Below are 26933 nucleotides of genomic sequence, written 5' to 3' on the forward strand. Positions count from 1 at the left end.
TAATAACTATATCGTTCATATTGTACTGGGGGGAATGACACAAGAAAGCACAGAAATACATTAAAGAGTGTCGAATTTCAAGACTATTTGGGGGGTTATTTTGTGTTTTGGTTTTTGGTTTATTTTTTAATTTTTAATTGTGAATATTGTCAACATTATTCTAGGAGACCCTGTAGCTTCTTCTCCTGAAGTGTATTCACTCTAAACAACTGCCAAAGTCCTTCTGTACAAACCTGTTAAGGAAAGATAGTGAAAAATATTCTTTCTGGATAGAGAAAACACTTCTTTTCTGATTCTCAGAAAAAAAAATATCTATTTGGTAGTAATGTTGCTAGTGGCATAACATGAAGTAATCACTTTGTATAGAGCACAGGGTTTTTTTATTTATGCATGCTGCACTATTATATTTTATACTTTGTTTTTCCTATTTGTAACTTTATACTTAGTTTTTCCTATTTCCTACTTGCTTTCTTACAAACTATCATTGGATTGTATCTTCTAAATTCTGTCCTAATCTATTTGGTGTTAACCATGATCAGCACAATATTTTCCAGTCTTCTTCAAAGCAAATAGAAATACCCTTGTGACATAGCATGTTTCTGGGTCTGTGTGTTTTAAGGAAAAAGATATTCAGCCTTATAATGGCATAATGAGAGTAATTTTCTTAATGAAGCATGTGAGCTGACTTGAAGCGCTTACTCTTCTAGATGTACCTCATCAGGATTTGTTTCTAAGAACCTTCTTACCTAGTATCAGGCATGGTTCTGTCTCTGGACCTCCTCTGCTCTATTGTTTTAGAGTGCCCAAGATTAGTAGGAAGAATGCAGAAAAAAGAACATAATATGAAGCTGAACAGAGCAAAAATTATCTGAGTCTCGTATGGTTTTGCTTTAGAAGACTTGGTTGTTACTGTTGTAACATCTGAAAGACATAATGCTGTGCTGCTTCATTAAAACTTCATGCAGTAACATTACAGCTCAGTGGAATCTTTGATTACCTGCTTAATCAAACTATACCAGTTTGCCTGGTTGGCAGTGTAATCATAGTCTGTATTGAATCAAATTACAGGTGGTGGCTTGTTTTGTTATTTTTTCTTGAAGTTGTCATTTAACCAGAAAGTTAACTGAAATTGTTCCAACTAAACTTCATTGGGTAAGAAGCAGTGGTTTGGTCTCGTATGTGATAAGTGGAAGAGGTGTGCTTGTGTTTCATGGAATTATGGAAGGTTGGTTTGATTTTTAATAATAAACAACCTCCCTTCTTTCTGCTTATATTCCTAGATCAAATATGGCAAATGCCTTTTCCTGTTCTACTGTTTTTGTCATGAGGATGGTGTAGCACTTAATTTATCCTTGTCTTCATATAAATATCCTCTTTCGATTGTCAGGCTTGGAGAATCTGTTTACATGTTCTCAGCAGTCCAGTTGTATCTTTTTTAAGAAAAGGAAAAAAATCCTTCAGGTTTGTGTTGGGGTTTTTTTTGTGGGGAAATTTTGATTAAGTTGGATTTTATTTTCTGTTGAACCCATTAATTTTTGAAGTCCCTTAAATTGCATCCTGAAGTAGGCCAAACAAGAGGAGAACTTACGACAAATAGCTTTAATGAACCTAAGAATCATCATGTTATATAATGTGATACATGTGGAGTTTCAGGCAATAACCAAATTTGACTTTACAAATAAGTTTGTTTCATTTGGCATATGAGTCAAATGGCTGAAAGATTTGTAGTGATTCCCAAAAAACATCTTGTCACATGTAGATGACTGTTGTCTGGTTACAAATGTGTTAATCCTGTAATGACATCATGAAAAATAGCTCTGTGGAAAGGAGATTAGACATGTCAAGACATGTTTAAACTTTTATATTTCATAATTAATAACATAATTTTTAAAAAATTTCATTGATTTTAATATTTGAGTGGTAATGTTTGAATAATCCTCATAGGGTGTTGAGCAAGAAAAGTGGCAAAATACAAGAGGGAGAAAATCTTGTTTGGTTCTGAAAATCATACTTTAAAGATATTCCCAACAAAGGGTTAACAAGCAAATTACTTAGGGAGAGTAGAAGCATTTTGTGAAAAAAGATTTAAAACAGACTTTGAGTCTGAGCATGGTATTGTTAAGATGTGTCTTATCAGAATGTTATTTCGTTCAGACTGCTGAAAAGCTTTCCTGAACTGAAGATACATCGTCTTTCCATTTTTAGCTTGGCTCTGATTTCATTGGAGTCTGATGAAAACAAATATGGAATGTTATCTGTTGTGCAAATACCAGTGCTATTTGTTTGAAAATACTGGCGGTGTTTCTGCTGGGTCATGAAGAGGCTGTAGGTATAAACTGTGTTGTAGCAATGGAAAATTTTGTTAAAGGGAAGGGTAGAGAAGATAATTCTTGGTGGTTGAGATAGCAAATTTCAAATGTATTGCACTAAAAGTTAGAATTTACTTACCTAAAGGTTACCTGTGGAGTACATGCTCAGTGAAGCTTTTAATCCAGTTGTAAATAGCCATGTTAGAAAATTTGGGCATTAATTGGTTAGGAGCAGAAAAAAAATGTCTTTGCCTTCTCTCTCCCACTCCCCATATTTCTTCCCTTAATGTTTTTTAAAGTCTGACTTTAAAAAGTCAGCTGCAATCTAAGTGGGGTTTTCCTTCATCAATGTTTGGTCTTCAAATTTGCATTTTATCTTCAAATTTCATGGGTGGTGTCCTAAATTTCAATGTTACATTAAGTCAAATTTTCAGAAGTGATAAGAGGGCTTGCAGTTGCTAGTTTATTTCACTACTTAATCCCAAATACTTTTACAAAGGTTAGTTCATACTAATTTCTGAAGCATAAGGTCCTTTGTAATATCTCATGTTGGTCACCTGAAACTATGAGTCTCTCTCTATATACTCTAATTATTTACCCAATCTTGGCATATGGGCAAGTGTTTTCTTTTTACCTATTGTTCTTTCGGAATGTTTACTTTATGAACAAGCTAATCAATGCTTAGAGTAGACCCAGAAACAAACATGTTACCTCTTGCAGTGTGTTTGCATTCTTGGCACTTCTGGCTCTTCTGAGAGGCATTAGTTCAATTGAATAATATGGTGTGATCTTGAAGAAAACTTGTAATTTAGTTTCTGTAGTGAATGCTTTCTGGGAAGTAGCCTGTAAGTTTGAAAAGCTGATATATACTCCTCTTTTACCTTTCTTGGTACAGAAACCTAAAAATGGCAGCGCTAATCTTGTATTAATATTCTTTAAAATAGCAGAAAAGATTCATTGTCCTTTCTCACGTAAAACAGGGCTACAGTCTTGGGGAAAAACACATTGATTCTGGTGTCTATAATAAAGTCAGGGCTACAGTGCTCATGAGCGCTGAGTTTTCCTTGGTCTGCGATGGTAGAAGCTGGTGAGTAGAGAATAGTGCCTTACTGTCCATCTCTCGTGGTGTTAATGTGCTTATCCACATAGCCTTTGCTTGGAAAGAGGCTGCCTCCTATCAGCTCTGAGACACCAGGGGTGAGAGCCTCACATGGTTGTGATTTCTAAGTCTTAAGTGAAGTGACAGGAGGGCAGTCTCAGCAGTTAGTGGAGTTTAGCGAAGACGCTGGAAAGCACAGTAAGTACTTATGGTCATTTATAGCCACTGAGTATCTTCTGACAGATACGAATTTTGTTGTTGGGTAGGTGTCGGCAGTGAGGTGGCTTTAGGGGCATCCTGTGTGAGGAAAGGCCAGGGTCAAGTCAGCTCCATGGATTTACTGCAGGATACAGCTGAGCCCCTCAGCCAGGACAGTGGTGTCTCTGGGAAAACTCCGGGAAAATATTTAAGCAAGGAAATTAAAACACCAAAACAAACAAGTAGAGGAGCAACAAACAAAGGTAGTGAGACACAGCCCAGGGAACACAAAGGTTGAAGGAAAAGGAAGAAGTGGAGGTGTCGCTGCAGGCACTGGAGCAGAGATTCCACTGCAGCCCATGGAGGAGACCACAGTGGAATAGGTATAGGAGTAGGTATTTGCCTGCTAGTGTGTGCCACACCAGGTGTTTCCTGAAAGAACTCCAGCCCACACTGGAGCCTGTGGGAACAGCCCATGAGAAGGACCAATGCAGGAGCAGGGGAAAAGTGTGAGGAGGAAGGAGCAGCAGAGATATGACTGCACATTCCCATTCCCCATCCCCTTGGGCTGCTGAGTGATGGGATAGAGCAGTCAGAAACTAAAGAAGTAAAGGTGAGCCTGGGCAAAGGCAGGGTGAGGGAGAGTAGGGGACTGATGTGGAGGAAAGGTGTTGTTTTAACTTGTCTTTGTTTCTCACTATCCAAACCTATTTTAATTGGGAGTAAGTTAGTTTTCCCCAAGTCTAATCTGTTTTGCTAGTGCTGATAATTACTACAATGTCTCCCTGTTTTTATCTCAGCCCACTGGTTCTTTCATCTTACCATCATCTCCCTTGTCCTGTTGAGGGGGAATGAGAGAGCAGAGTGAACATCAGCCAAGGTCAACCTACAAGGGATTCTTTAAAGATAATTATTTCAAAAATAAATAGACAAAGGTTTGGGATGAAGGCAGTTCTCTTACAGCTTATAGGAAATCTACTAAGCTTACAGAGTCTACTGCTAAATATGTCTAGATGAAAGTAGTTATGCAGATGGAGTGAATAATTAATGATACCCACCTCTGCAGGTATACATACATGTATTTACATGAGTAGATAAAGCCATGTTCAAAGTTCTCTAACCCTGAACACTCAAACTGTTGCATAGGAACATTACTGATTTCTACCACTTTTCTCAGGTGTTATGGTCCTTTATGTTTTTCTAGGTATAAAGGTGGACAATTGTACTTGGGATGGGATAGAAGCTTACAGATTGCTGTCAGCATCCCAAGATTTTTGCCAGGAGGAATGACAACTATAAAATAAATAAAAATAAAATAAGTCTCATCTCTGTCAGGAGACATTTCAAGTTGATTTTCTTCTTGCTCAGTCTGAGAGTCCATTTGGGTTTGTTTTCATGCACTTTCTTACTGTGCTCTGCCCATATGTCTTTGCAATGGCTCCTAATTACTTAATTATTTTATTGTCTTCATTGCTAAAGTTTAGCTTTTACTTGAACAATGCACTTCCTTAGTGACTATGAGATGCGGGTTTCATTACTTCAGATTTTGAGCAGCACTTTTTAATATTTTTACCTTCTTCCTCTGAATTTGTACCTGCAGCTTGCCTTTTATGGGGAATATGGTATCCAGGAACTCACATCTGTGGGTGATTCTTATTCTTGAGAGGTTTTTCCCTGTGCCAGGATTTAAGAAGTGGAAGTCTTAAGAAATATTCTGCCCACATATGCATTCTTACTGTAAGCAGACAGCTGGTACTTCCTTTCATTATCCACCAGCAGGTAGTAAAAAGGAGGGAATCTGTGATTTGCATGGCCTCGAAGCTCGGGTAAGCTATTCAAATACAGATGGATTTGTGTAGTCTAACAACATGAATTCCTCTCAGGAATTTTGTGAGGGTTTCTGTAAGTTCTCCTGTGCGTATATGCTCATATCCAGAAAACATGGCTTACACATTATTGTATTTTATTGAGTTTATGCATATGGCAAGAACTGTATGTTCAGATTCTTCTTAGGCTTTTCTAACATTTCTTAGTGCTCAGCAACTTCTGCAAAAGGGAGAGTTGCAAGGTAGAATTAAGAACTTGAGCTGCAGGAAATATGTGTTTGTTTGGATAACTTTTCTTGGCATGAATATAAAATGTCTACTGTATGTGGGTTTTAATAGGCCATCTTTTAAAGTGATTGAGCAATTTGTTAGGGTTGGCTGAAATCAATGAGCTTTGTGAGAGTCCAGAAAATTCTATTTCATTTATATGCTTCCATTGCTGGCTTGTAAATTGCCCAAAATGTTACCTCCATTTGGCAGTTTCTTTTTGTAGATGAAGAATGGGGACCTTAGAGGAATATGAGTTAAGTATTTGAGCTTTAATTTCACTTGAAATTGGAGCAAAGAGAAATATTTGACCATCAGATTCAAAGCTGACTAACAGTGATTTTAAGTAGCTGTGGTTTGCAGAACTCGTATGCTACTCAGTTGTGGTTGGGTATTGTGTTTGTCAGGGTACCTGGATTTGCATCTAGAAATGCATCTTAAATCTGAGTATCATGGACAGAATGTGTAATGCAGCACTTTTTTTTTTTTTTTTTTTTTTTTTAGTTTCCATCTAGTTCCAACACATGGAAACTTGTCAGGAAAGTACTCTACAGTGCGTAATTCTCAATACAAAGTGTACAAAATGTTTCTACATGACAAAGGATTATTTATCAAGAGTGTTGTTGTTTGTTTTGCTTTTTTCCTCTGCTTAATTAGATTAGTTTTTAAATGTGGATGTGCAAAAGAGGTTGATAAGGTTCCTATCTTCAAGCATATTGTAGCAAATATAAGGGACTTCTTCTGGCTAGGTTAGAAATTATTTGGCCTGTTTTCCAAATGCCCATAAATACTGCAAAGTATGAAATACAAATAACACATAATAACACATATAGCACATAATAACCAATTTCACCATGATAAAGAGTTGTTTATTAATGCTTTCTTCTCCTTCACCTGACTCTGGGTCGTTTTTGAGGTTTCAAACTGGTTGTTGATCCTTCCAAGTGTTACTGCTCTTCAGAACTTGATCTCTTTGCTTTCAAAACAATACTGTTACAGGTTTGAGTCTGAGCTGTACTGCTTATGTGGTTTAAAGAACAGACTTGAAGTGCATCACTCTGGGAGAGTCCCACTCACTAAACCTTGCTGAATCATATTCTTGGATAGCTTGGCTATTATGCATGTATGTGGTTATGCATATGAATGTGGAAAATTACCCCTTTAAGCCACCTCCTGCATTTGGTTTTGAGAAGCCTAGCACAGTCCACTCCATTTAAGAAAAAGTCATCTTTAAGACTTGCAAACAGTATGAAATTACTGCTCTCTTCTCCCTCTTCCTTTAAAAGACTGCAGGTAGACTTGCCTCTGCAGGGACCTTAATTTAAACCTTGCTCTTATTTTCTCTGGCTCTGACAAACATCTTTCTCTTTACCTCAATTCTGGACTGACACATTGCTCTCTGTAGATGCAACTGCTGCTGAACATGCTAAGGTGAACAAGACAGAGAAAACAATAAGAGGTAAAATATTTCCTTTCATTAAAATATTCTGTACTGTTAGACCTCTTTCCTTTGATCCCTCAGCCTGGTGCATTGTAGGGCATTTGGCCTTCTGGAATTAATCAATGCTTAATTAAGAGACTTGTGTTTATATTGCTGTATGTATTTTTACAGAGATTAATTAGCTTAAGATTCCCAATGACCCCAGCTATTAGAAAACAAAACATTATTGTTCCGCTCTTGAAGCAGCAGCACTAGGAAGGTTGTAACAAGAAAAATGCTGTTGAAGGCTGGAAAGATTGAAGGTTTCACAGGACAGTTTCTCAGGGGCTGCTTGAAGATACCTCAGAAAGCAAATACATATCCAGTTTGTGGTATCTGTAGTGTGATTTTAAAAATTTGGAACCTTGTCCTAAAGAATTCTAAAATCAACTTATTTGATAATGAATGGCAATAAAGAATATTTGCATATCTGTTCATTCTGTTAAGATGATTAAATTTATAATAGACTTTATATAAAGAGGGTTCATTTTTCCTGAGTGGTGACATACTCTAAATAGAGAACTTTTCCGTTGAATGAAATAGAGTGAAACAAACAACGATTAAGAATATTTTTTTCCTCTGATAATACGTGGCTCTCATACACAGGAATAACATCTGGCAAAAATATAGGAATATTTGTGATATTTACCTCCCTGTGAAAATGCAGCAGGTATGTCTGGAATTTTGCAAGCAGTAACATCATTTTTTTTAATCTTAGGTAGCTACCAATACTTCCCAGGTGATCACTATCTAACACTGTGGTAATATCAGTGGTCCATTATAAAGAATCTGTAAAGTATTCCTGCTGGAAACAAGTCTAAAAAAAGCACATTTGAGACAATTATTTCAGGAAGCCCTAAGTAGGCTATGCTGTTGCATAGCAACAGAGCCAGGCAGTCCTTAGTCTCTAAAGTAGTCAGTGTACACATGGGAACAGAATGCAAAAATGATGGAAACCTTGAAAAATGTAAGCCTGAGAATAGGAGAAACCAAAGTGAAATGATACACAGTATAAAATGTGAATTTATTTTGTGAGTTGTAATAAATTGAACTGCTTTTAAGTTAAAAAACCTGAAAGGCTGTTAGCCAAATTGTGTGGGGTTTTTTGTAGCTTCTAGATAGTAATTAAAAGGCAGAGTGTCTAATGGCTGAGAAAACTAATTCAAATGTAAAGTAGGTTTTAAATGCCTGCCACAGAAAAAAAAAAGGATGGAAAAGGCAATTTGTTATTAACAAACCAAAAAGCCGACCAGATAAACCAGGAATGTGAACGTCTTTGTGCCACAATACATTAATCAGTATTTTAGAACTTACCTTTTCCATCCATTTTTTTGTCTGTGCCGGGCATTGCAAATATACTTTAGATGTCTCATGTTCACAGGTCTTCAGGCTAGCCCAGTGGTATTTATCTCTGCAAATACTGAAAAATGTGATGTCATTGTTAGTATTTTTGGAAACTCCAAGCTTGCACATGAAATGTGAGATCTTAACAGAAGCATATTGTACTATAGCAGTTTTATTTTTGTGAGAGGTAATTGGTTTTATTAAAAGCAAATAGGAACCAGTATTTAATAATTAGAAATATATGGTTTTGATTGATCCGGCTATCAAAAAAAGGCAAATCCTTTCCTTTCAGTACAGTGTTTGCCACTGTCCAAGAAGAAACAGTAATATGCTCAAGCTCTTCTGTTCTGGATGCTGCAACACATTCTTTCATGATGAGTCATGACTGCATGATTTTAAAAGGTAATCACATGCAAACAGTTGAGCTACTTCTCCAGAAACTGCTGAAAAGATATGTAATGCAACAAATGTTGCTTCTGTTTAGTAGCTTACATTGTCCTAAAGATTTGAGGAAAGTGCCTTGGAGGGGGGACAGTTGTTTGTTTTAATAATAGGGAAGAATTTAAGGACAGCTAAACTGTGGTGCATTTAGATGTCTTGAATATTTGATAGCCGGACTACATACACACTGTGCTGAAACATTGAAGACTCCTAGCAAATAGGTCAGGAAGAAACCTTATGAAAATGCTGGTGCATCCTCCTGTTATAAATGCTAAGTTATAAATGCTGTCATGATACTGTTATCTAGACATTTTCTTTTTGCTGTTCTAACTGCATGCTTTCCCTTTCAAAGGCTTTTGTTACCTGCAAACGGCTGTTGTAGATGCTGTAAACATATCAGTCAAATTGACAGAATGCAGAACATCACAAAATGCAAACTTTAGTTAACTTGGGAATGGGAGCAACCCATTGCAGTGGAGGAGCCTTGCCCTGCATTTAAATCAGTGGCCCTGTGTGAAGTCCTTGAGTCAAGTTAGCCCACTGGGAGCTTTTTGGTAGAGCAGCTGGAAGAGTCCGCCACTGTCTTCCTTTTTGGTTGTAAATTGGTTTCTCTAACTGAACTCTTGCATTATCTAAGGCAATTGCTGCTTCCTCCCCATCTCCATGTGCTTTTTCTTCCTTTCTGGTCTTGTTCTGCAGACCGATTACCCTTTCTGGATGGTACCTCCCCACCTGAAATCTGAAACATCCATATTGTGTTTTTATAATGCAATCATATTCCTCTAGCCCACCACATGCATAGATAAGTCCTGGCAGTGCTAGCTAATATCTTCTTGCTAACCATTACCTTTACTGATATTTTAAAACAATGAAGAGCAAGCTCTTACCCTTTGCATAAAAAAGCTGTGTATTTTGTCAGACTGGGCATATGTTTATGTAGAAGACATGGGCTACATTTCTTGGCTTGTAACAAAAGAGCATGAATCTTCATGTTAGTTTCATGGTTTGCTGTTAGGAATTGCAACAACTATAATGAGTTACTGAGGGATGTTTAGCCATTCAAAGCTATAGTTCAGTTGAGTATTTGAGCCTTTGTAAAGAAATGGAGGCTGCCTTGCACCATGGAGCTATTTTTTGGAAAACACAGGTGGTTCCCAAATGGAAAATGCACCACAATGTACTGCATACGGTCTGTGTACCACTTCTTGTTTGTTGGTGTTTTTGGTTGTTTTCTCCTTTTGATGAGAATGGAGTCTTCTCGTGGGGAGGGGCAGGACTGGGGGGGTTTTTTAAGGGTTTTGTCGGGTTGGTTTTTTTGGGCCGTAGTACTAGTAAAGTAATATCTAGCAAGATGTATAACTGCAAACTAAAAAATAAAAAAAGATAGTGAGGGAAATAGATCTTACATGATAAGCATTTTATGGATGCTGAATTAGAAAATTCAATGGACCAGAATCATTTTAGGTCCTCTAGAGCAGGAATCAAGGAATCATAAGATACCACGTTAGAAAGGGACCTCAAGGATCATCTAGTCTAACCTCTCTTGGCAAAAGCACCTCTAGACAAGATGGCCCAGCACCCTGTTCAGCTGAATCTTGTAAAGTGTCCAATACTGAGGAATCCACCACTTGCCTGGAGAGATTATTCCAATGGATGAATGTTCTAATTGTGAGTAATGTTCCTCTTGTGTCCAATTGGAATCTCTCAAGTAGTAATTTGTAACCATCACCCCTCATCTTTTCCATGTGACTCCTTGTAAAAAGGGAGTCTCCATTCTCATTCTAGCCACCCTTTAGATACTGAAAGATGGTGATAAGGGTCTCCCCTAAAACCTTCTTTGCTCAAGGCTGAACATATGCAGTTCTCATGGTGTAATAGATCTCATTCTTAGCCCCTTCCATAGCATTAAACTTCTGCCAAAAACTGAAAATCTGTTCCATAGAAAACCCTTTATCTGAGTGGCTTCCCCATTATTGCCTATGTATCATTGGTTGTTTGGAAGGCTCAAACTGGTCTGCAGGTAATTCACAGAACTGTTTTGCTATCAGACCTTCAGTTAAAAGTTTGCTAACCCTGTATATTTTGTTTAGTGGAAAGTTGTCTGTAAGGAAAACAGTGGCTCACAGCAATTTGGCCCAAAATATTTGCAGGTCACTGATCATGACTTCAGTGTTTTGGGGTTTTTTCCCCATGAAGCCGTATACGGGCTGTTGTATGTAGCAATGACTAAAGGATACATGGCTCTTACAAAAACAGTCACTACAGTGCTTATATCAAGTTCTCTAAGGCACAGTCTCAGCTAATGACACCTGTATTGATCAATACCTTTAAATCACTGGCTGTGAATGCTGGCACTACTGACAGCAGTGTCTGAGAGAATAAACTTGATTATAGCATGAATCCTGAATTAAAGGCAAGGTTAGGAAGATACAGAGCTTCATGAGCAAAGCCCACACAAATTTCCCTCCCCCCTAATCTCCATCCCCTCTACTAAACATCCTGATGCTAAGCAGACACCAGCTTCACGTTTCTCAGCAAGTCTTGTCTTTTCTGCGCAGAGCATTTCCAAGCTGCCAGTCAGTTATGAATTCTCAAGACTGGTCTTTTCCAGTAACCCAGCAGTTGAGGAAGAGCCTGTTTTTCTTGTTGAGGGGTGGCTTTTGTGTCACAGTCTTCATGGGCTTATTCCATCTCGCTGTTCTATGAGTGCTTCTGGATTGCTGTATAAAGACCCCAATAAACAGTCTTTCTCCAAAGGCTGAAACTAGTCAGTCCTTTTGACTATATTTGAACACTGTATTTGTTCAGTACAGTGTCATACCTGTGCTCCTTGAAGCAGGTGCTGCATACCTGGTCTCATCCTCCCAGAACCTTAAAACATTGACCTCCCTACATCTCAGATAGATTTGAGGATGCTCAGCAGATGTGTGTCAGGTGAGGAGCTAAAATGCTCTCATCTGGCTTGAGGCCCTTATCTATCTCTATGATTATGAGGTGCTTGCAATTGATTTAGCTGTTCATAGAGTATCAGAGCGTGCTGAAAAGTGGTGCTGTAACTCACTCCTTCCCTTCACGAACCAAGACTTTACAAATTGCAAGTAAAAAGTCACACAACAGTGGATGCCTTTTCTCACAAACACATGTTGCTTGACATCAGTATTCTCTTTAGGCTGGGCAGTGAACAGTGATGGTAGATTCTAGGTCACCCTCTTCTGCTCCCTAACGTAGTGTCCCCATGTGGATATTTAAATATTATGATTAAATTCTTCCATAGGATGCTAATTTCAAAATATCAAAACATTTATTGTTATTTTTTAATTACTCCCCAAACCATCAATAATCATCTGCACTGTATCTTTCCAAAGAACCAAGGTCTCTGTAGTATTGCTTCATTGGTTATGTTTGCTTTTTTTATAATTATTTTCTGCTGTTATTTCACTGCCCAGTTTTATGGAACAGTGGAATCCAAAACTAAATTTGTGAGTGCAAATTAAGTGGTGGATGAGAGACCAAATTCTTATGGTCATGGGCATAATGAAATTTGCCTGAGCAAGGATATGGTAAGAATTGTAATTTTTTGGCTTTTAGTTCGGTAGATCTCTTTAGGAAAACTGCAGCTTAGATAACATAGAAGGAAAACCTATTAGCTGTCTTTGTGAATGATTTTTTTGTATAGGTTGTGAGCTGAAGGATATCTAACTTCATAGTGCTTTTAAAATGCAGATTTAAACAAGCTTAGTTTTTTTCTGAAGAAAATCTCAGGTGGTAATTTTCTTTGTTCTGTTTCATTGTTTGACCAGTTGAATTGCCCACTAATTTCTTTTAAGATCTTAGTAGTACTAGGATTGCTACGTGTAGAATGTGAACCCTAAAAGTATGCTAATTGTCAAAGGTAAGTGACCTGTTCTGCATTACTATTTTATGGAGCTGGTCACTCCAGAAACATCAGACAGAAAAAACTACATGAGGGATTTTCAAAGTGCAGATTAAGATACTGCCCAGCTTGGTATCTTGCATTGTTATTAATATTTTCTTTAACTGGCTTTCTAGAGTTAATGCTATTTTCCTGTTCATCTGTATCTGTGCAAAAGCACACTATGGTATAACACAATAGATACAATCTCTGCGGAAGAAAAATGCTTTTTGTTAAATTGTTCCTCTGGTTTTGCTTTCAACATAGAAGACCATGCCTAAATCTAGGTACAGGTTGCTGTGGAATAGATCTATATCCTCACTGGAAAGAGCCCTGTAGCCCTGTCTCTAAGTTAAGGCTAGATTTGGAACCAAAATTTATTTTAAAAGCATAATTATACACCTTCTCTAAATCAGACACGCTATTAAATGACAAATTCTCTTTTTCTTTTTTTTTTTTTTTTGTTCCCTTGTGAAAGCTGAATATAGATAATTACATTTAAATAATGTGCTGATCGTGATACAACATTCAGCAGCCAAAGCCTGGGAGAGTTTTATTTGAAAATCTCTTATTTGATGCTGCCATTAAGCATAGTTGGAGAAAAAGCGGGAGTATACATTGAAGGATTGTACCTCTTAGCCTTACACTGCAGCTTTGCCAAGAAAATGGCAGCTCTCTGGTGCTCTCCAGCAGCGTGTGCCAAATTCATGGACAAGCCATATGTATGTCAAGTGCCCGCTCTTGTTCTGTCTTCCTTTTAAAATAATCATGAATACCAATTAGCAGAGGTACTTCAAATTCACTTGGGCTTCTTTTAGGTATCTAGTCCCTTAAACAGACTAAATCCAACAACCCTAGCTGCCTCTAGCCCATAAGCAGAGACACTGATTTTTAAGTCATGCTGGTATACCACATGATTTCTGTACTTTTCCTCCCAAACCCTTGAGAACAGTGGCACCGTGTAGTACTGGATTTCACTGATTGATTATGGAACACAGTCAAATTTGGATTGCATTTGCGAACTCATCAGTAACTTCTTAGGATTTTTTTTTTCAATTACAGAGATTTGACAGTCATCTTCAGAACCTTGTGGGATAACATTTGCTATATATAGTGTGGAAATGGAAAATTTAACATAATTTGGATTATGGAGTTAAAGGAGTATTCTGGTAAATTTCTGAAAACAGAAATACTGATTCTTTCTGTATCTGTTAAGTTATGCTGTTCTCATCATAGAATCATTAAGGTTGGAAAAGACCTCTAAGATCATCAGGTAGAACCATTAACCAAACATCACCACATTCACCACTAAAGCATCGCCCTAAGTTCCACATCTATAAGTCTTTTGGAAATTTCCACGGATGGTGATTGACCAGTTCCCTGGGCAGCCTGTTCCAATGCCTGACCACCCTTTCAGTGAAAAAAGTATTCCTAACATCCAATCTAAACAGCTCCTGGTGTAAGTTGAGACATTTCCTCTCATCTTGTCACTTGTTACTTGGGAGAAGAGACTGACCCCCACCTGGCTACAGCCTCCTTTCAGGTAGTTTAGAGTGATAAGGTCCCCCCTGAGCCTCCTTTTCTGCAGGATAAACATGCCCAGCTCCCTCAGCCACTCCTCACAGGACTTGTGCTCCAGACTCTTCCCCAGCTCCATTGCTCATCTCTGGACATGCTTCAGCACCTCAATGTCCTTGCCATGAGGGGCTCAAAACTGAACAAAGGATTTGGGTGCAGCCATACCACTGCTGAATACAGGGTGACAATCACTGCCCTGATCCTGCTGGCTACAATATTTCTGATCCAGGCTAGGATGCCATTGGCCTTCTTGGCCACCTGGGCACACTCTGGATGTTCAGTAGCTATTGACCAGCACCCCCAGGTCCTTTTCCACTGAGCAGCTTTCCAGCCTCTTTTCCTCCAGCCTGTAGCATTGCATGATGTTGTTCTGCTGCAGATTCAGGACCCAGCCCCTTCCCTTGTTGAACCTATCCTTGGTATCCTTCTTTTCTCCTTCTGCATTCCTTGGATACTTACTCTACCCATTATGTTCAGTATGGTATATTCATTACCAATACATGCATGTCTTGATGTACTGGCTGAAATCCAAGGTAACAACTGTGCCTATCTGCCATTCTCATCCTCTGTAATTCTTCAAGTACTTACAAATAATTTTCAGCTAAACTTTTTGTGAGGAAGAAGTTGGGAAGGGAAAGAGACAGAAGTCTAAGATACCCACATTTCTAGAAGTTTATGAAACTAAGAATCTGAGATGAAATATGCTGTATGAAAATCCCTGGGCTGTAATGCAAACTCTAACCCATTATCTGGCATAGTGACTCTACATGGGAGGAAAGGTAAAGCACAGCTGGGGGAGATTTCTGGTGGGATAGTATCTTATCAGTTACCAAGGAATCCAATCTTGCAACAGCAGGTTTCATTAATCCTTATTCTCTCAGAGCTTCTTTCTTCAGTTTGCTGGTTCAATTGGCAGTAGCAATGAGGTTTGCAGCCCTCTTGTTTCAGTTAAATACCACATAGCAGAGTACTGGTTTTGCAGTGTTTTGAAAAAATTAAATTAGTAGAACTAGAGGGACTGTGACCACAATCTTTAATGCAGGAGTACCTGTTAATGTAATTATTTAGGAAATTCAGATTATATTTCACAGAGTTATTAGCAAATTCCACTCCTTCCACAGAGACTGAAGGGGAAAAAAAAAGATTTTTTTGAAGTGAATGTTAATTCCTTAATGACTGGTTCAGTGAATAAGTACAAACTGCTGGGCACTGAGCCATTCATTGGAAGGGGAGCTCTTGGGTGATGTCAGTGGAGTTCCATATTTATGCAGTAATGTCTCAAGATTATGCCAATACAAAACAGAATGGTATTTGATATTTAGGAGGAGACACAGACAGGAAAATTTGGAAGTGTCATAAATGTATGTTTGATAACATTCTTTTTTGATCAGAATGTTGTTAGTAATCCCATATTGAGCATACAGAAAATGAACATTTAAAAACAAGTTCTCTACAAGCACATTTTTCTATGGCTTTATAGCTTGTTTCATAGCTAAGACTAAATAAGCTTGAGATTTCCCTTGCTGTTCTCCATTTTTTATGGAATGTTTCAAGAGCAGTAGAATCTTACAGAAGAATATTCTGTGGAGTGTAGTTTGTATATCCAGGGAATTGCTCATGGAGTAGAACCTGGATTATTTTGCAAGTCTTGCAGCCCTGCACCTTGTTCCACCTCAGTCACAGTCTTCTCTGATTATTCTGGGCCTGATGCAATCATATGCGCTTTTCAAAGAAGAAAAGAAAACAACTCTGTGGTGGTTTTTGCTGTGCTAAAAATAAATGAATGTCTTCATGGGGGTGATAGCTATGGTGAGTTTGGACTAGTCTACACTAATATGAATCCAAGCCTGTATATTGATTGCTTTCATGGTTTGCACTTCCTTTTCTAGAAGTCAGTTGCAATAAAAAGCATGAACAAATATAAGTGAATTCTGCTTAAAATCTTTTAGTCTCTGATTTTGGTGAATGCTATATAGTGAATGGGTCAGATAAGTCTGAAAACTTATGCTGTTTTCTTATAAAAACTGTCCTTCTTGTTTCCCTTCACCTTTGCAAGTGACATTCTGCATTACTACATGGTTGATATATTTGGCGTTGCAGTGTCTGCACCTTGGGCAAAGAACAAATGGTAGACTTTTCACTTGCTTCAATATTCTTGCAGTGTTTCAGTAAGAGGGCAGTTCACTGGAAGAAGTGCACATGGTCTCATTCTCATAAAAGCTTTTGTTATTCAACAGAGGCACTGTGCTATTTTATGTGTGTCAGGCAGGCTTTTAGTCAATGCTGACCTCTTTTCCCTCCCTAGGTGGTGTTGTTAGGTTTTCTGGGTTGGGGTGGTTTTCTTTTGGTTGTTGGTTTTTTGGGGGTTTTGTTGCTTTGTTGGTTTGGGTTTTTTAAGCAGTTTCCTGTTTTATCGTGGCTGTTCATAAGAGTAAAATTAGCCTGTCAGCCATTGAGTGTTTGGCATGGGACACCACAGTTTGATAGCAGTGAACTTCTTTTCAAGTCAGTCAGTCTTGCAATGATACTTGATATAGTTATATTTAGACTAAATAAAATATGATGTAGAACCCTTTTCTTGGCTTCTCAGACACATTATATGTACACCCTCATATAGCTGACTGAATCTGGGGAGGTGAGGAATGGGGATGAAGATGAAGAGTGAACAGGGTTTGTGAAGTTATTCAGAAGTGAGGGTGGAGAAGGATTGGCTGTTGTCTTTTTTGTATCTATTTTTAAAATAAGTGTTTATAAAAAATGAGGGGGTTTTTGATTTATTTGAAGAGAAAAAGATGAACCTTTTGCTGCTGTTAATGTTTGTGATGACTTCAAGAGCTGCTTGTGTCCAGCAGCTGCAGTAGGAACTGATTAAAAAGATTTGTGCACTCTATGCAAATGTGAAGTTTTGGCTACTTTAGTAGTAACAGTTAAAGCTTCTCTCTATAGGCAGCTGTGAGTTGCTGCCTGTATGGCCATGTCCTCTGTCTGCAGTGGGCAAAACCAGAGAAATTCTGCTTAGAAATGAAGGAAGCATAAAACTGTGGGGGTGCTGCTATGGTTTAGTAGTTCTTTAGCATTTCTTTTCTTTGGAGTACTCCTCTAGAAGAAAGCTTCCCTGATTCCCCTATGACATGGAAACATAAAACATGAGGAAAGCATGGTTGCCTAGCATTTTGCAGGAAACCTTAGAAATGTACACATGAAACTACAGTAAAAGCAATGTGATCAGCAAGAGAAGGTGCTCCTCCCCATATCCTTTAACATTTTATAAATTAAGAAAATAAAATTCTAATAGCTTGGATCTCTAGCATGTATTGCAGCAGGGATGCAAATCTTTTTCTTACTGAGATTGAAATACTATCTTGTATTCCTTGTATCTTTGTCAGATCTTGCATTAATGCATATCATCACATTATTTCATAATGACATAAGAAATAATTGTTTTCTAAGGAAAAGAAGTTCTGAGTTTATACCTAGCTTACAGAGCACTGCTTTCAAACCTCTGCATTATAGTTTAGCAATTCTGCGTGCTCTGGTCTGCAGTCATTTCAGAAGCATGATGGTGAGGCATTTGCTTTAGGGAAACTATCACACCAAAATAAATTAGTTGAGCCTGAAGAGGACTGTATACAATGCCAAAACTAATACTAACAGAAAAGAAAATATACTAAACATAACTGTGTCTGTGTATGAGCACAGGGTTCTGCATGCAAAAGCATTATCGATTTGTACTTTCTTACTCGTTACACTCTGCTTTTTGTAGAAAAGAACTTTGTTCCACCCCCTACCTACCTCCTACATCCCAGCTAATATTAAAAGCAGAGACAACTCTATAAAGAAATTATGTTGCTGAGGTCATTGCTTTTATAAAGTACTCACTATCACTTTATGAAGCATGGAAAATGAAATTGGTTAAAATACTGTTGAATACAGATGGCATAAAATACACACAGTGTTTTTTCTTGCTTCTCTGTTTCTTCTCTAATTTCTCCAAATTTTGAGACTGGCTAACCAGTAAAAGAAGATTTATCTATCCCATAATGAGAACCTTCCAGTTATATTCCTTCCAGTTATATTCCTTCCAGTTATATTCCTAATCCATAAAGTCCTCTGTTTTTCTGGTGGTCTAAGTGGTGGTTTTTGTTTTTCTTTTTTTCCTCCCATCCAGGTACTGCTATGTGGATATTTGTTAGCAATGACTGATGTGGAATCTACATATGCAGACTTTATTGCTTCAGGAAGAACAGGTAGAAGAAATGCATTACATGACATCCTTGTGTCCTCTCCCGGTGGGAATTCTAGTGAACTAGCCTTAAAGTTATCAGAGCTTGATATAAACAAAACAGGTGAGTATGTTTTGGGCTTTTATTATATTTATTTAAACCTAAATGAGAAGAACTAGTACACAAAGTATGGTTTATGTGCCCACATTATTCCCTTGTCCCTCAGCAGCAGAAATATTTTATTTTCTAATCAACATGGGTTGCCTGCAATAAGAACCACAGATTTCATAAATGGGAAGGGTGGTTATTTGCAAGTACAACACATCACTGAAAAAAGAAAAGTTGTTCTGCAGTGGGTTCCTAGTGGCAGGGTCCAAATCAGGATAAATTTTGTGAAAAGTAGAATATAAGGAAGAAAATAAGGAAATCTTTATTAAAACCCAAGTCTTCATAATATCCTTTAATGGAAGCTCTCTGATTTGAAGCCTGTAGGAGAAGCCATGTGTCTACTGAAAGGTTATTGTGAAATTAAATTTTTTTCAGCTGCCAAAGGAAAGAGCAATAGGCATGTGCTGTTGTTTGTTTTACCTGGATCTTTGTTTCTCCTTTCTGCTGATACCTGTCCTTCTTTTAAGGTGATAACCAGTAATGCAATCCTAAATCTTTAAATGCTTGTGCATATTCAGTTGAGAGGAAGGAGGGAGAGTGGACCGTACAAGAAATAAAAATAGTAATATGACTGGGTATTTATTTTTATGTTACATGAGTAGCAGCTGGTGAATGGATCTTACAGATATTAGAAAGCCCTTTTCAGATGTCAGGGGAGAGGTGATTTTGCTTATTTTAATAATAGCAGAAGAAGACAAATTCAGCAAAGAAGAAACCACTGATAAGCAGCCGCCCTGTTTGTGCACATACTTTTCTCAGGGATAAAGACGAGAGTTCTGAGAGGGAGTCTCTTCTCAGCACAGTCAGATGTGGGCAGCATGGTGTTGAGGTGGTTGTAGTGCTGTTTTGAAGGAGGGGTTCTGTTTTTGGCTTCTGGACTAATGTACATCCTAAGTCATTCTTTCTGCAGTTGCCAGTAGGGGACCTATAGATTCTAGATGCATGGAATTCTATCTGGGCAGGACCTTTAGTTTATTTCTATTTAAAAAGAAATGCTTTATAAGTATGTGTGTAGGTGTGTCTATTTATTTTAGTGGGGACAAATGTAAAATGTTGGATAAATAGAAAGTAGGTGCCATTTGAAAGGCATAAGGCCAATGTTCCTTCATGCTTTAATTTTCTTCAGTCTCAGATTTACACTTTTCAAAATTGTCGTTGATCTTGTCCATTTAGAAGATAAAAAGAATCCCTGATTTTAAGTTAAACAGTGGAGTAGTTGTAAGCCAGAAATGTGTTCTTTTGTGAGCTATAAAAAAAAGAGGGACTCTCTGCCTGCAACATATGTTGATACGCATTTTGTACATGCAGTTAGCTGTGTAATGATGAGAATGGTTTAGGTAACTGTTAGGCTAATTTTTTATACATAATTCACGAGTCTCTTCAGTTCTTCTTGGTGATCCTTTTTGCAGCCTGGGTAACTTCATCAATGCAAAAAAGTATGCAGAGCTGCTCATAAAATTGGATAATAGAAACACAGAAATGCCTGCATGCTTCTTCAGGAGGTTATGCAGTTTCCATTAGATAAAATGAAAATACATTTAAATTTGGTATTAGTAGTGCAACTAGGGGCTAAGTAAAAGCCTCCAAACCAAAAATACTGGAAAAGGCATTGTCTTACCTAGCATTCATGTGAGTATTAGTGTATTATCACGTCATGTCTTTCCAAACCAAGAGAGGCTAAAAATTATTTTGCATGTCAAATCCTAGTTCAGAATATATTAGTGCTTGTAGGATGCATAAGTGCATCACACCTGACAGGATTAAGAAGAAAACACATGTTTGGGGGTTATATCTTATTTCTTTCAAGGTGCATGTCAAACAATTTATGCTAAGTACAACCTAATTATATAAATACAGACATCAAGTTTTGATTCTTTCCTTTTCTTTTATTCTTATTACAGCTGTGTGTATTTTCTAGCAAAACTGTAAGTGTGTTTGGTTTCAGCTGCGTGGAGTAATGGCAGAGTAGGATAATGCAGATGTTAAAGAAAAAAAAGGTCGTTATAAAACATATGTAAATTAAACTACCCAAGCATATTTAGTACATTCACTTTGAAAAGCCTGCAGATACATTTCCTGTAAAAAAACAGAACAGCTTTTAACAGCACTAGGCTTATTCAAGGACTATGTATTTTTCTGTTACTCAGTAACTGATACCTGAAGTGAGTGTTGGTTAATCCCCTCATTAATGAGCCAATGACAAATAATCAAGAGTTTACTGCATAATTATGTATAATAACGTATAAATACTGCATAATTATGTATAATAACATATGATACTTCTCCCTTCAAAACAGCTGTCCCAGTTTTCTTTGTCCATAACAAGCTAACAACCTGTTATTATCTGTGGAATGGATATATTTTTCAAGCCCCAAAATACAGATTCCAAGGACTGTGTCAGCACGTTTTACCTAAATTAAGTAAAAGCAACACTGTGTACATCTGATAGAAAACTGGAAGAGAAATCATAAAACAGAAGCAAAAGAAAGATTTTTAATAGGGAAATCAGCAGGTATCTCTCCTGCTCAACACTCTCAAGGTAACCAGTGCAATCCAAGAAACCTGATTGTCTTACAGGTGGTTGTAGCTAAATGAAGTAGTGAGGAGAAAGTACACTGAAGAATGAGGACAAGTCTCTGCAGATCTAATCTCTAAAACAAACTGCTGGTTTTCTAGGTGCTAGAGAACACAGGAGTGAAAAGGATGTTTCTGTATAAAAGTTGTAGGGGTCCAAGCATCTACAAATAATGGGGGCAATAGGGTGTTGAAGTCATACGGAACTGGAATGAAGAACTGGCTGTAGAAATTAGTGATTGAAAAAAATTGATTTTAGTCCATGGTAGAAATGTTTTGGGTGTAAGCGGGGGGAATAGTGATAGACACTGTAAAGTCAGTAATGTTACAGGAAGAAAAATGAGTTAAAAGCTGCACATTAGCAGGACTGGTAACTATAGCCAGCTGACCAACTCACACAACTGTATGATGGCTTAGAATATGGTATTATTTGGTTTTGTTTCTTTTTTTAATACTGCCTGCTGGTTTTAAAATGCTGTGTAAGAATTACAATCTTGCTCTTGAGAGTGTCTAGCCATCAAGTTTTAAAGGAAGAATAGCAATGTGCTCAGCAGTTTTGGGATTCTCAGAACTTAAAGGCAAATTCATTTCTGTAAATATATTTTAAAGCCTTTCGTAGGAGAGCTCTGCCAGCAGAAAGAAAAAGTTGGTACCAAGATAGTGTATTACAGATTAAATGGATTTAGATTAGTGAATTTTTTCAGCAAGTTGAGAAGAATCTTTCAAGAAGTGGTGTATTAAAACCTTAGTGCTCTTTCCCTGAACCTCTGTGCTCTATGTTTAACACTAAGGTAGTGAAATACTTGGGCTTTTTGTCCAGGAATGAATTTTCTTTTAAAAACAAATACCTTGCAAGAGTGTTTTTTGCTCTTCAGTTTTGGGGGTTTTTTTCCTATATTTTTTTTAGTAAGATTTCTACCAGGAAAGTTTGGCTTGCCCACATAGTAGTAGTCAGAACAGATGGAGGGCAGAGCGGGCAAAAAAGTAACAAAACCCTGAGATTACACTCATCAGGTCTTCTGCAGTATCAGAACAAATGTAGGATGTTTTGTAGAAGGTGTTTGGACAACTGGGGCAAAAGGGATTTCTGTCCAATAGTAAATAATCACATGTAGATCCATCCTGATGGAATCCTTTCTAATTTGAGAGATGAAACTGAAGAAGAGTTTTCTGAGAAAGTACCTTGCAAAAAAATTGTGTATTTATTACTCAACCCATAATGAACAGAACAAACCTCACTGTGTATAGGCCAATCAGCTTTCCATGCAAGTTTTCAAGAGGTTGAATGTGATAATTCACAGTACACTTTGAGGTATTTGCCTGCCTAAATACTCAGTGCATGCACAAAACACAGCTATCATGTCTAAGCTGTTTGCAATGTTCTTTGCAAGGCAAAGAACTTTTTTCCACTACCATTGTGTTCTTTCTTCTACTCAGAAAAGAGAAGGTGTTTATGATGCTTATTTCTATAAACAGAAATAAATCTGCAGATGTACCATGTGATCTGAAATGAGGGAACAATAAGTATCTGCATTGAGAACCCTGCCTTTATTCTAAAGATCTGTAGATTAAAATACGAGGCACTGCTACCTCTATCTAGACCTCCTTACAACTAGCCATGAAATTTTCTTCTCTTAACTTATTAAGCCAGTTCAGTACAAATTATTCTGAATCCTTGCAACGTACAAGAGACAATGTAAGTCTTAACATTATTCATGGTTATGTATCTATAGCTGATGAGTCTGGTGTTCAGGGACTTGTGTCTCACTTGCACTTACCTTCCTGTTGCCTGAACCTGTGAGGTCTTTAATTGTTACATAAAATACAATACTTTGCATATAGATACTAAAAGCATTTGTCAATGCTTTTCTTAGCCTTCTTTAGACAGACTGTGAGTTGCCTGCTCAGTGGGCCCCTGTAGGATGTGATCTGTTCCTCGAGTCCTCCTGTGGTTTGCAGTGAGACAGCTGGACTGAATACCATGGACACAGTGCTGAAACCAGACACACAGAACTGAAGCAGCTTTAACAAACAATTGCTTCTATTGAAGTTGCTTCTCTTCATAGCAAACTTTGTTCAGATTGGTGCAATGAGGTTTTTTCTCTTACTCTGGTATAGCATCATAGTGAATACATTTTCAAAAATACCCTGCTGTTTTTGTTAAATTCATTAATTTTTAGCTACTTTTGTCTTTACTTAAAGTGATACTGTTGGTTGTAGTAGAAATTTGCATCTCAAAAGACTTTCAAAAACAAAGTATAGCTATCTTAGTGGTAAAGAGTTTCATATTTCAGTTTCAATTTCTTTTTACTTTGTTTATGAAACTGATGGATGAACAGTCAGGGTTCTGGTAGCAAGACCTCTTTATATTAGGGTGGATTACTCAACCTTTTTTCCTGTGTTATAGAAGGAGAAGGAGATGCACAACGAAATCCAAGCGAGCAAACCGGGGAGGCCCAAGGGGAGGCAGCAAAGCAAGAAAGCTGACATCCGGCTTTGACCGAGTGGAGCAGCTGCTGGATGTTTTCAGGCTACAAGAGTGTGCTGGAACAAATTTGTTTCCATGAGCAAGCTAGTAGAAAAGAAAGTGCATGTGTCTTCACTGCTGGAACCCACTCAACACAATGCTAAAAATCTGGGTACAAGCTGTGACAGAAGACAGAATTTTCTCTACCTCTGTCATTAGCAATGGTTGAACATGTATTGATTTTTTGGGATAGTGTCACCAGATGGATCCCTTCATAATGACTACTCGATGGGAACACTTTTAGAAAGTAGAACAGGTAAATCTTGTAGCAAATGGCCTTTGAAGCATCAGAGGATCTAATTGTGTATCTTAAGCAAAGGCTTGTGTGATCCTCAGAGTTTAATATTCTCTGGCCAAAGTGTTCGCCCATTATAAGAACTGTAAAGAAAGCACTGTTTTTAGAACTTTGCATCTGTTTTACAGCTCTGTTATTTACAATGGTTTTTGTATTGTACAACTTAGATGCTCCACACTGCCCCTTCTCAACTGCTTATGAAGAATATTTCTGTTACTGTGAATTTTTCTACCACACGTTTTGAAAGGGCTGGTTTTTGCATAAGGTGGTGATGTGCACATGATAGATCTAAACGTCAACCGCTGAATTGATCATGCCTAAACCTAAATGACTCAGCAACACTAATTTGTTACTAGATGAGCCTTCAAAACGATTTGTTAATGTGAATACTTGAGCGTGTGTTGTGTCCTTGGTACAGTTTTGCCACTCGCCTGTAGTTAGTTGCATATCAGAGACTCAAATTGAATCTTTTATGTTATTCTTCCCCATTTTTCTAATTTTGGTCCCAATTTCTTAATCTTTCTCTGAGATATTTTTTTAAAATGTTGTTCCAAGTATTTTATTGTTATGGTAGTTTTAAGAATACATTTATAACCTTATATGGGTTAAAATTCAAACTAATTCCATGGTGCTAGAGGTTTTCCTGTTTCACATTGTAAAAGACAGGCCTTGTTTACACATGGGAAAATAACTGGCATAGGTTATTGCCAATTATGTATTCTGAATGAGTTTTAGAATGCAGTATAGTCCAATGAATGGATCCTGGTCTAGATCCAGCAAGGGGTTCGATTTTCACTATTCCTTGCCTTTGCCTCAGTTGACCAGGCTGTTGAGTTTGCACAGCCAGTAGCCTGTTACTGATGCACCAGAACAGCCAAGTGCTAAAATCTGCTACAGCAGCCTTTTGGCTTCGAGTTGGAAAGGGAAGTGAGAGACTCTAGCACCCAAAGACTAGGTTTTTTCCCATTTCATCTATTCCAAAATGACAGTCCAAACTGGGCCTTCATCAAAATACCAGGATAGCTTGTCCATCCAGGACATCACCTAAAATATCTACAAATTAATGACCTGTTCTGCAGTAGCTATTGCTGATTGATTTTTTTTTTCCCCCCTCATCCTGCCCCAATAGACAAGGCCATACAGGAGGCTGAATGCTGCAAAATGGGGCAGCCACACCTCTGTGTGACTAAGGTGAGTGAAGAGTGACTGATAGTAAACCATGGCAATCACACAAGCACCAATCACAAGGTCAGAAGATTTGTTTTCTTTTATTAATAGGAGGTGATGTCACTTTATATATAGTATATATATATTATATATATTTTTGTGTTGTTGGTTTCAAATGTTATGCACTTTTTAATGTTTGTAAACTTTTACTAATGAATAGTGTGATAGCTTCCTGAATATATTAATCATCAGTTAACAAAACACCTTTGTGGCCACAGCTGTTTGTTTCTACCATATGTATCATAGTACTTGTCACCTGAAAATCTTTTGTGAGATATGTGGAGGAAAAAAAACACTTCTGATCAGTATTATGAGATCATCTATTAGTGTTAATAAAAAACAAGCCAGCCGTACGCTTGTGGCTCATGCGTGTAATATTAACTCTCACCTTTCAGTGTTTGGAAGCTGAATGCCTTGCTGTCTTATTAGCTGTCAAATGCCCTGTCTTCTTGGTAAGAGAAGTAGTCCATTTGCTTTGAAAACACTGTTATCCTTAAACAGTTTTTATTCATTTGTTTCACTTGGTGTTCCTTTCAAACGTAACACATTATTATTGACCTTTTTTAAATTTTTTCTCCCCCTTTTGCTCTTGCATCAAGTCTTCAAGCTGAACTGGTTGTCCCTTTGTCATGGACTAGTTACTCTCAATCTAGCACAAATGCCAGAAGAAAATAGGATTCTAGATTTTTTTTTATAGTGTTACTTTATTGATGATCTATGAAACATCATCAGTAAAATGTTGCAGAAAAAGGCAGTAGTGAAATAAGTATTTACAGTATATTAAAGTGATGGTTTTCCTTATTTTCCTTCAGTGCTTTTCTTTATTTCAGTATACTTTCCTTCTTAATTCTTTTGTGTTGTTAAATAAAATTAATTTCAGCCTTTCCTCTCTATTTTGTACTTGTTTCTTCTATTTCTCCTCTTTTTTTTTCTCTTGTTTTTCAACAAATTATGGAGACTTCTGCTGGTTTTTGAAATACATCTCTCTGTGATGAAAATAACATTGTTAATTTTAGTGGAGTAAAAGGCTATTTATGTTCCTCTTCCCCCAAAAGTGTATGAGTGCTTGCTTTATCACTTGAACTGTGCTTGCTGTCTTAATTTTGGATATTTCTGTAGCATCTATAAGCAGGCCTCACTTAATGTAAACATGTGCCAAATCACAACACTGTATCTTGAGTATTATTGTTACCAAAGCAATTACAGAAGAGCTACTTTAAATATATTCACACCTTTACTGCTATGTAATTGCATCATATAGCAGGGACGCTGATGGTAGAACCAGACTTTGATTGGGTTATTTTTTACTTTTGTTAACTATCTTTTTCAGCTAACCTGACTCTCTGGCTTCTGTAACAGTATCTTCTTTATATTTTATTGTGTTCATGAGAGTTAAATGTCTGTTTAATCCATGATTATCTTAAAAAGATCTTGCCAGAAAGCTATATACACATAACGAAGTCA

The 26933-nt window shown here is 37.5% G+C and overlaps 1 protein-coding gene across 3 annotated transcripts in view; it reads left to right on the forward strand.

Annotated features, from left to right (window-relative positions):
• PKIA (cAMP-dependent protein kinase inhibitor alpha) overlaps nt 1-26362 on the forward strand; it is a 44379-nt gene extending 18017 nt beyond the window's left edge. For 2 of the 3 annotated variants that reach the window (XM_082276783.1, XM_082276782.1), the window contains exons 2-3: nt 18624-18801; nt 23828-26362. In XM_082276783.1, the coding sequence (XP_082132909.1) occupies nt 18651-18801; nt 23828-23907 (231 nt within the window). In that variant the 5' untranslated portion in view covers nt 18624-18650 and the 3' untranslated portion in view covers nt 23908-26362. Of the gene's footprint in view, nt 1-8831; nt 8926-18623; nt 18802-23827 lie in introns of those variants that run through there. The other variant, XM_082276784.1, reaches the window with a different exon arrangement.
• Nucleotides 26363-26933: the final 571 nt, after the last annotated feature.

This window comes from Coloeus monedula (assembly GCF_965178545.1).
Source record: "Coloeus monedula genome assembly, chromosome: 1".
NCBI classification, from domain to species: Eukaryota; Metazoa; Chordata; class Aves; order Passeriformes; family Corvidae; genus Coloeus; species Coloeus monedula.